General features: G+C 25.0%; 2 protein-coding genes across 2 annotated transcripts; both read left to right on the top strand.

The window, feature by feature from the left end:
- Positions 1-1,393: 1,393 nt before the first annotated feature.
- On the top strand, positions 1,394-3,342 carry LOC126908094 (E3 ubiquitin-protein ligase SIAH1A). Its single transcript, XM_050689974.1, has 2 exons — positions 1,394-1,740; positions 1,911-3,342. The coding sequence occupies exons 1-2, from the start codon at positions 1,732-1,734 to the stop codon at positions 2,943-2,945; spliced, it is 1,044 nt and encodes a 347-aa protein (XP_050545931.1). The 5' UTR covers positions 1,394-1,731; the 3' UTR covers positions 2,946-3,342.
- A 3,514-nt stretch (positions 3,343-6,856) lies between these two features.
- LOC126908105 (uncharacterized) lies at positions 6,857-10,442 on the top strand. Its single transcript, XM_050689991.1, has 4 exons — positions 6,857-7,296; positions 7,486-7,713; positions 7,792-7,890; positions 8,661-10,442. Exons 1-4 carry the CDS (start codon positions 7,215-7,217, stop codon positions 8,687-8,689), a joined length of 438 nt encoding a protein of 145 aa, XP_050545948.1. The 5' UTR covers positions 6,857-7,214; the 3' UTR covers positions 8,690-10,442.
- The last annotated feature ends 475 nt before the right edge of the window (positions 10,443-10,917 follow it).

Raw genomic sequence — 10,917 nt, 5'->3', positions numbered from 1 at the left:
ATTCGGCCATACATACGCTGTATTATATCTTTGGTCTGACTAAGAATCAACCCTTAGATTTTCTTTTGGTACAATATAAGAATTCACAACTTCAATAGTGAAATCCACATCACCGCCATTTTTATCCTCCATTATTCATTCCCCATAAACCTACTACCTACCTACCATTTACAATTTTACATTTTTATTAATTTCCCTTAAACCTACATATTATTATTATATAATAAATATAGATTCTACTTTTTTTTTTATCTTTTTTCTTTTTGGTTTATTACATATTTATGCGTTAAAATAAATATAAAGTGTCACTAAACGTAGGATAGGATTTACCCAAAAAGCCCCTAGGCTAATAAGAAACAAGTATAGGGCAATTTTAAGTAAAAAAAAATTAAAAAATTTCGAAAATTAGCGATTTTTAAATTTGTAATTTTTTGGGGATTTCCCCCGTTTACGGGGAATGAGGGAAATTTTTTCAAATTTTGAGTTTAATGTCTTCGACTAGATATGATTTGTGATCTTTTGACGTAATATTGAAAGAAATCGGTTCGGTGAGAGCTAAGAAAAAGTGGTAACAGATACAAAAAAAAAACACGTCATATTAAAATTAATACCTTCTCAGCTTCGCATCGAAGCTAATAAACACATCATGATAAAACTAATACTTTATCAGTTTTGCATTGAAGCTAAAATTAGTGGTATTTGAAAATATCTAATTGTTGATTTGAAATTATCTTGAAAAATTGATCAATAAAAGTATATTTTAAACGCTAATGTAAATTCCTTATAAATAAGGAATTTACATCAGGAATTAATACCATTTTTTGATGATTACCAACAAAATATTTTCTTGAACATTGTGTTTCAAGACCTTCCAATTTTTATAGACTTACAATATTAAATTTTTAAATATCAATTTTAATTGCTATATTAAATTTTTATTCATGTATTATATTTCTAAATCAAAGAACTACTATTCAAGAATAATGAAGAAAATAGGAGTTCATTTTGTTTTTGGTATAATCCACCATTTCCTAAAATTAAACACTATTTACAGTCACTATTTTATTTGCATTGAACCATTTCTTATGATAGTGATTTTAATCACTGCCATATTTCATTTATACTTGTCTTAACTATGCTACGTCCCCACTGTGATACTATTTTTTTAACACATTTTAATAGGAATTTTCGATCCCTAGTGGTATATTATGTTTCCTGTTTTGTGTTGTTTATCGAATACAAAAATTAAATTTTAGTGTGTAAAATAAATGGCTACACTGTATTCATGTAATCTCGTTGAGTAAGTATTGACTTGATTGGTGTCTCTTATCGAAAAATAAATATATATTACTATTATAATAATTATTAAAATATTTAGTATATATTTATTTTAGTTAGTTCAATCAGTGTTTATACTTATGTTCTATTTGAAGAATAGTTATTTTAACACCTACAACTTTTAATTGGTATAACGTATTATTAGTCAATTCTGACTATGAAGGATATATAATTACTATAATAAAAGATATAACTCAATTATTCCTGTGATATTATTTCAACGTAAAATGATTTTTAATTATGTTTAGTTCTACTTCGAAGTGTTTCTTTATTATGTTATGTTGACTATTTCAAGACAACACAAATTTCAAGTATCGCTCATCTTCAAGTTGAAAAATATTGGAATTATACAATTAAAAATTAATTAAAAACCGTGGATAACAATGCTTGAATATGCACGAGGTATTTTATTTTTTAGTTCTGTTTATTGATTTGATGCTACCACATAACGTATATAAAGATTTTACTAATTGGTACCTGCTAAATCCCATTTGAAGAATTCTGGCACCCTTATTAATAAATAACATTTTCATGTTGTTCATAATTGTTGTTATTTTTGTATATATTGATAGATTTACATGGCCGAAAACAATTCCTCTTCAAATAATAGTTGCATTGTAGATTATAATCACCACCATCTAGTGGCTGATCAAGAAATTAGGATGAGTGGATCAGGAGGATCAAATAATAATGGACCGCCGATTGGTAATTCAGCAGCTGCTGGAGGCAATAATGTTAGTGTATTATTACCTAGTGGTGGAGGAGGTGGAACTAAACGCCGTAGTGCTGTTGGAGGAAATAATACTCACATTATAAATGGAGCTGGATCAAACTCATCACCATCTGTATCGGCAGATTTAGCATCATTATTTGAATGTCCAGTTTGTTTTGATTATGTGTTACCTCCCATATTACAATGCCAAAGCGGACATTTAGTTTGTAGTACTTGTCGACCTAAATTGAACTGTTGTCCAACTTGTCGTGGTCCACTTGGAAACATTCGCAATTTAGCTATGGAAAAAGTAGCTTCGACAGTAATGTTTCCTTGTAAGTATTCTTCATCAGGTTGTCCAGTATCTCTGTTACATTCAGAAAAAGTTGAACATGAAGAACTATGCGAGTGTCGTCCATATACTTGTCCATGTCCAGGTGCATCATGCAAATGGCAAGGAGGTTTAGAACAAGTAATGGAACATTTAATGATTGCTCATAAATCTATAACAACATTACAAGGTGAAGACATAGTTTTCTTAGCGACAGATATAAATCTTCCTGGTGCAGTAGATTGGGTTATGATGCAGTCATGTTTTGGACATCATTTTATGTTGGTCTTGGAAAAACAAGAAAAGTATGAAGGTCATCAACAATTTTTTGCTATTGTTCAGTTAATTGGCAGCCGAAAACAGTGTGAAAATTTTGCATATCGTTTAGAACTTAATGGTCATAGAAGAAGACTAGCATGGGAAGCTACTCCAAGAAGTATACATGAAGGAGTTTCAACAGCAATACTTAATTCTGATTGTTTGGTTTTTGATACTAGCACTGCTCAGTTATTTGCCGATAACGGAAACTTAGGAATTAATGTTACAATATCAACAAATGTTTAATATTACTAAACAATATTTTTAATGTAGTCAATAGTATGATGTATATGCTATAATACTTGGTTAAACTTCTCATTTCATACATTTTTTGTATATGATTAATAATTTAGTAAAAACTATAAAATAATGCATTTTATTTTTGTAACTTAATGTAAATATATATACAGTTCAGTATCCAAAGTGAAAATGGGTTTAGTGAGACTATAAAGATTGTCTTGTTTAATTTTATTCAAATTAAAGTAAAATAATAAGGTGTCAAGATATGCAAATTCTACTTATATATTTTTTAACATAGGTATTCTCGTTAGAATTTGTTTGTTTATAACTATTTAAATTTATTTAAGACAGGTAATAAAAACAACCTATGTATTTTTATGTAAATACAATAAAGTAATATAATTTTAAATGTTTTTTTTCATGAGATTTTTGAATTGAAGTACATTGATAAATATTTAATACAAATTGTAAGATCACTTTTTGAATAACAATATAGTTGAGTTATTAAGGGCCTAAAATTTAAATGTTACTACTGTGAATATTTGATTTTAAATAATTAGATTATAAAAACACGATTGAGTTATATAAGAATACTTGAATACAAAAAATAAAGTAAAAATTTGTGAGGAGTCTATATTCAGGCATACCCTCTTCTCACACTCACTATTATATTAAAAAATCATTGCTCTCACCATCATTAGACTCAATTTTAAATAATTTTTAGAAAGTGCTTGGAAAATTTATATCAGACACATTTGTGAGAGGCTATCTCCCGTACCAATCGTTATAAGTCACTTATACTTAGTGACAAGAAAGTTATTATAAAAGTGACTAGTTCAAGTTCATTATAGTAACCTTACATTTAATATTAATAATACAACTAAAATAATGAAGAAATTAGAAAACAAATGCATTCTCATTCATTGGGCTTAAAATTAAAATTCATTTTAGCTTTGATACATAACTGAGAGGGTGTTATTTTTTTTTTTTTTTGTAACCGTCACTATTTTTTTGATACGTCGAAAGATTAAAACTCATATTTATTTGAAGACATTATCCTCAAAATTGAAAAGTTTTCTCTTTTTCATGGTAAATATATGAAATCTAATAAATTACAATTTTGAAAACAGTAAATTTCAACTTTTTTTTTTTCTTAAAACTCGATTTTTTTTTAGACAAATCAAAACAACTTTTTTTTATTAATACCTTAGTTACTTCATTAATAACATTTTTTTTTAATCTAGCTCTTTATTTGCCAATAGTGGAGAAACCCAAAGTGCATCATTGTGAATTATACGTTTATAAACACTAAATCCACGGTGTATTTTAAAGCTGTGGATGGTTTATATTTTTTTTCGCATTATTTAGTAATTAATTATCGTTCAGCTAATTTTTAGATTGTGTACAATGCAATTAATATGACGGTTATAAATAGTGGATTTTATGTTTAATCCATGGTATATTTTTCTTTACATTTATTATACAAAGATACAAAATGTTTTCGCCAGATAGTGTATATTACGATGGAAGGAAATTGTTTATTCTAGCGTAATTAAAAAAAAAATGTTTATATTAATTTGTTTGTTACACAATGGTTCAACGTTAATTTATTGTATGAATATATTTATGTTTGATTTTTTTAAAATTACTTTCTCTAATAATAGAAAGTAGTAATATATTCATTAATGAATACATTATTTACCCTAATAAAATTCCAAAATCAACTAATTTCGATTTGTATATTCAAAATTTAATTGGTGAAACAGTTAGGTAAACTATAAACTAGCTATTATAACTTAAGCGTAATTTACTGTGGTATAAAAGTCATGTGTTATTACAAATTACTTTTATCATTACCGTTTATCAATAATAATTCATAATTAATGTTAAATCACAACATTTTTATCTACTTCGAATATTTTGCTTAATTTTTTAGTAATCGTCGCTAGAATTTAATAATTAATATAAACTATTAAAGATAAATCATAAATAGTTCTTCAAACTTAAATCCATTTTCTCATATGCTGTAAATTATGATGGAATAAATATTAAAAATGCAAATGATGTCTTGAAGTTTATATTACAACTAAAGATTACATTAACATGTAAAAATGTTTTATTCATATAACTAAGTATTTCATGTATGCAATATTTTAAAAAATACAAAGCTTTCCATATCATTGTGTAGTGGATTTGGTTCTATACAGGCTTTATTAAAATCATTTTCATGATTAAAAGTAAAGAGTTCTAGTTGTCCCAAACTTTTGCATTTATATACCCCAACATTGAATGATAAAATATTGATGTCATCAGCCTTGCCGAAAAGTTCAATAATGAAAAGATATCTCCGTCTTACAAAATGCATGCAATTATTTTGTTCAATAAAGTTTTCCACAACAAATATAATAATATTTAAGTCTTTTACTATTATACAATCAACATGATGGGTAAATTTACTTCTTTTTTCTTTAGTTCTTATTTGTATTTTAAAATGTTCAAATTGAATACACATAAATTGTTCATATGTTCCTGTTATATGTAGTAAAGGTCCATTATTGTGTTTTTCTCTATAAATGGGAAAATCTATTGAGGAAAGTAAACATTTTTCATCACGTGCTGATCTGTCTTCTGTAATTATACATTTATACATATATGCATATTATACATTTCTGTTATAGCATAACGTCTAGATTTTAAGTATTTTTTAATCTGCCTAAATAATTTTCATACCAAAAATCATTGAAGTAATTGATGTTACCATATTTTAGTACATCATTAGGAAGATAAATTAAGAAATGTACATTATATGATATTAAGAATAGCCCGGAAATTATATCAAATGTTTGAAAATGATGTTGTAACATTTTCTTTTTTTTCTGTTGCTTTTGGTGATGCAAGGATTTGAATTGCACAGTAAAAAGCAAAAAAATTCTTATAAATTAGTTCAGGCTTTAAATATCAAAGCACTTGTATACATCATAATTTATCTAAATTTAGTTACCTTAAAACTGATATAACTATTTAATGATAGTGGTGTGCAAGCAAAATCTGTGCTTAACGATGGTACTATAATTTCCATTCTTTTATTAATGTAATCTATTTTTGTCAAAAAATGTCTAACATAACCAAATGAACTTGTCTGTTTTATTGATCCTTTGACCATTAGGGCAATAATTTTTTTCATTGTAACTTAAATTATAAAAAAAACACATTAGATTTGTCCAAAAAAGGTTTTTTATTCAAAATTATTCATCTTTTTAAAATCATTGTTCATAATATTTCTATAGTTACTAGGGCTTTTTTCAGTTTATGTATAATAATTTTTACAAATATTTATAACTACAAAGTTGTTAAAAAATATGTAAAAAAAAATTAACATCACATTAAAATTAACATAGTGATTTACATCACTATCATAAAGAAACGCTTTGATGAAAATTTGTAGATAGTGTTTAATTTTTAGAAGAAATTGGAACAGACTATAATCCTGTGAGTAGGCAAATGATCAAATTGAACAAAAAGAGCATTTTTGGAAATTAAAATAATTTTATATAATAAAATTGACTAAAAAATTGCAAAGAATTATAAGGATCAATCCTTATAATTCTTTGCTCAGTGTGTCATTTAAAAATAATAAGTAATATAATTATTAAAGTTATAAAAAGTTTAAAATTTATATTAGTTATAAACTATTCTTTGTTTTAACATTAACTCCTCATTTTAAAAAAAATTTTAGAAATGTGAAATTTTAACTTTTAATTTTATGGGATATTTCATTATGGTTATTTAAATGTTTCTCCATATTTAATTTGATATAAAAAAATTAGATATTGTTTATCCTGAAATATTTAATCAATAGAACTTTTTTTATCAGTTTCTTTTTCTTCAAACAACTTTTTGTTATCTACATTTTATGATATTTATAATATCACAAATGAATATTATTAAACAAGAAATATTTTGTCAAGTAACAAATTAGGGTACCCTTTCTTGTATTAACAATGAAAAAGACGACAATATTATGTTTAACTTTAATGTGTATATTATAATCGAAATTATTTTTTTTGTTTTAATTTTCTAAGTATTTTTGATAATATTTTAAAATGCCTTCGTCTAATTCAACTTTTAATGATCGAAGCCTTGAGTTTCAAACTTTTAAATATGTTCTGATCGAGTTCCCTGAGGATAATTTTGCACTAGCCATAGTGTCTTCTTGTTGGATTTTTTTTTGCAAGGAAACCTCCATTTATAAGTGTTATTGGCCGGGTAATGTAAATGCAAATCAATTTGCAAAAAAAAAGTATTGATCACTTACCTAGTTGGAAGATCTGGAATTGCAACATAGAACGGTTTTTTAGTAAGCAGATTGTACTTTAAGAAATTATAACCTGATTCAGCACATTGAATCTTTATATTTAGCCAACTTAAAGATTAAGTAATAGGCTACTTATCATATTAGACTTCTTGAGCATGGGAACTTAAATATTTTGTTGAGTTATTTATGTTTATTTGTGATATACTTCTATGAAATAATTGTATGTTGTAGAAATGTTATATGTTATAAATGTTTTTCTGTATTTTTTAAAAAAAAAAATATTTAATGAAAGTAATACAGTATTGAGCAATTACAACTCAGATGAGTGTCACATAAAACCTAACAAAAGTTTAATAGTTCCTAATAAATATTTATTAAGTTCTGATGATGAACCGGTTTTTAAAAAGATAAAAAATAAAATTGCTTTTTCAATGCCAGATATGCCAACATATGAATCTAGTAAGTTGTGGATAATATTACTTTAAATTAAATATAAAAATTATCATTTTTTCATTTAGAACCTTTTATTTATTTTAGTTGATAATAAAGAAAATTTGCATCTGAATTTAGATTCCATTGGAATAGCATTGATAGCATTGAAAGACTGTTCCAATAATCAAGATAATTCAATTATAGGTAATTTACTATAATATTTCACTTATGTTGTTCAATTTTATTTGAACTTTGGTAAGTTGCTTGTTCAATTTCAATTTTTAAAACTTAAGTAAAAATAATGATTCTTCTAAATAATGTTTATAATGTTTAATCTACCTTCTAAATTAAAATCTGGCTTAGTATTGAAATAAAACTACCTTTGAATATAATTTTTTTATATGTTTAATTTTTGGACAATTTTTTTAATTCTCATAAAATTTTCTATTTAATGATGTCAATTTCAAACTTGCCAATTGAGCTAAAAGTTATGATAAAATAGTGTATTTATTCATAAGTAACAAATGTTTTTATTAAAAATTATTGTATCAAGCCCTTTAAATTTTTATATACGTAAAAGTAAAGCAAAATATAACTTCTTTTTATTTTTATAATAACTCCGTAAAAATTACAATATTATAATATTGAAAATCAATTTCATACTAAATTTAATTACTATAATTATTATGTATTCATATATTATAATTATAAATCGGGATAAAATTAAGAGAATAAGAGTTATGGTTGCTTTTGAAATAATCTACCAATCTCTTAAAATTAAACACTATCTACAGATTTGCATCGAAGCGTTTCTAATGATAGTGATATTAATCACTGTTAGATATCATCTATACTTGTCCCATCTATGCCTCGTCCACACTGTGCCGCGACCCCACTGTGCTACCATTTTTTTTATTGATTGTACATTTAATTCTCAATTTATCATTCTATAAGATATAATTTTTTAATTTCAGAAAATAACTTTACTTTAAGTGGGATCTAGTAAGTTAAACTCAAAAACTACCTACATTGTGTTAGGAAATGAAAGGTAATGAAATAGCTTAAATATTCAGTGTAACTGGAAAAGGACTAAACTATCTTTTAATAATTACAAAATGTTTAAATTAATTCAAGGTAACCAACATTTTATTTTAAAATTTAACTATGAAAACTTGTAAAAATTTCCTAATTAATCCTAAAATACTTATTCCTTAGATTTGAAAAACCTGTGTATTATATTTATATTGTACTATTATATTCAATTATCCTTAATAATTTTTATTCCAGCAAATATAACTAACGTTACTATACATAAAGTGGGTTTTTAGCATGAGAGACTATACATACACTAGTACAAGCTAAACCCACTAGTGCCATAGTATTTCATTACTATGCATTTTTACTCCATAAGTACCAATCATAAATTTGTTATCATCTCATCAATTTTTCTTTTGTTATAAAAGGGTAAAAAAAAAAGGCTATTATAAAATTCTTGAAGAAAAACATATTCGTGTTGGAAATCAGGCAGCAATAGAAACAAATAATAAAATAAATGTATATTTTTTTTATTGCATTTTAAAAAACAAGTAATAGTTAACATGCTTTTAATGTAGTTCAAATTCATAAAATTTAATGTTAATAAAAAAAGTTATCCAAAATATTTTCTGGATCAAAAGTTATTGAGGATGTAAGTTTCTAGTGAGACACCAATTTCCCACTCTGAATAAGTACATAAAAATAAATCTCATCTAGGATATCATAATTGCCATAAATTGGAAAAACCCTGAAATTTATTAAAATATTTGAGGAGTTAAATTAATTTATTCCAAGCCCTAAATTTTATTGTATAACAATACTTATAATTTTTTTTAAATTTAGTGAACCTATGTTTAAAACTTCCTGTTACAAATTTTATATCATACTACTGTTCTCTCGCCAATTACTTTAATAACTAATAGATGGATCAAAAATGTTGATCATAGAAATTTTAATGAGAACCCTTTTAAAATTATTATATACATTAAAATAAATATTTTGTGAAAATTAGAGTTTAAAAAAAAATGCCTACTGGTAGCTCAACATGTTTTTAGTAAATTGAGTCCTACTGTAATATACTAAATAATCACACAAATTATATTATCCACACTATCATATTTTGAAATTAAAAAACTTTTGTTCTATGATAAAAATTAACGTTCAATTCCTATTAGTTTCAAAATTCTATTTGTTAAACAAATAATAAAAACAATGAAAGAGATTGATGAAATCACCCCCCCCCCCACCATATAAATAATGTATACTGTCACCAATGTCTATCAATGTAATCAAGTATAATTTTTTTTTTAATGTTCGGTAGTTTACATAGTTTTATATAATTGTAAGCTAAATTTCTAGGACCTCACATATTTTTTTTTCATAACCTATAGCCTTAGTGTTACTGTGTTTATTATAAATATTATGTGTACTATGGTCAATGGTGAGGAGGGTTATAGTCTTATCAGCTACCTGTGTTATATTCTTATTACTAATAATAATAACTATAATTTAATTAATTAATTTTTCGGATGTTGTTTATATTTTACAAATTATCACTGAAACAGAGTATAAGACATACTTAAGTCAGAGGCTCAGACAGGCCAGCAACAGAAAAAAAGAAAAAAAAACCTTATAATTTGATATATAAATTATTATTATTATTATTAGAGAATATTTATATTTCATTAATTTGTTAATATAATTTTTTAATAAAGAAATTCAAGAACATTATTTTTGAGTGTAATTTATTTGGTTTCATTTTGATTGACTAATTTATGTTTATTTTAAGTACATTACATACTGTTTTATTCGAATAATGTAGTGTAAAAAATTTGTATAGTTGAAGTGGAAAGAAAGTTCAAAATATATTTAATATTCATTTAATCTACTTTATATGAGTAGAGATTAAATGAATATTATGTGTTGATAAGTTAACTATATTTAACGTTTAAAATACCTATAAGTTTTTAAATACTTATATTAGTAAAATAAGCATTATTTCTGTAAATAAATATGGTAGGTACATCAATAGTTAATAAACGGTTATAATGCTTTATAGTAAACCATTGACAGCTATTGTTGTGTCACCACCCCACTTTATTAAATATTTATCTTTGCGAATATACATGTTTATAATTGATAGGGAAATCCGCATGCGGATGTCCCCTTGATTTCTTTGTATGACTATTTGGCAGC

The sequence above is a fragment of the Daktulosphaira vitifoliae genome, unplaced genomic scaffold (assembly GCF_025091365.1).
Source record: "Daktulosphaira vitifoliae isolate Bord-2020 unplaced genomic scaffold, ASM2509136v1 Scaffold_5, whole genome shotgun sequence".
Lineage (NCBI taxonomy): Eukaryota > Metazoa > Arthropoda > Insecta > Hemiptera > Phylloxeridae > Daktulosphaira > Daktulosphaira vitifoliae.
Note: the sequence above shows the minus strand (reverse complement) of the source record. Positions and strands in the feature narration are given on the sequence as shown.

What these genes read in the sequence shown, in the direction of transcription:
- LOC126908105 (XM_050689991.1), top strand. Translation starts at nt 7,215, where the DNA reads ATGCAAATCAATTTGCAAAAAAAAAGTATTGATCACTTACCTAGTTGG. An exon ending in CAACATAGAACGGTTTTTTA is followed by an intron (nt 7,297 to 7,485) that starts GTAAGCAGATTG and finishes TGTATGTTGTAG; the next exon opens with AAATGTTATATGTTATAAAT. An exon ending in TATGCCAACATATGAATCTA is followed by an intron (nt 7,714 to 7,791) that starts GTAAGTTGTGGA and finishes TATTTATTTTAG; the next exon opens with TTGATAATAAAGAAAATTTG.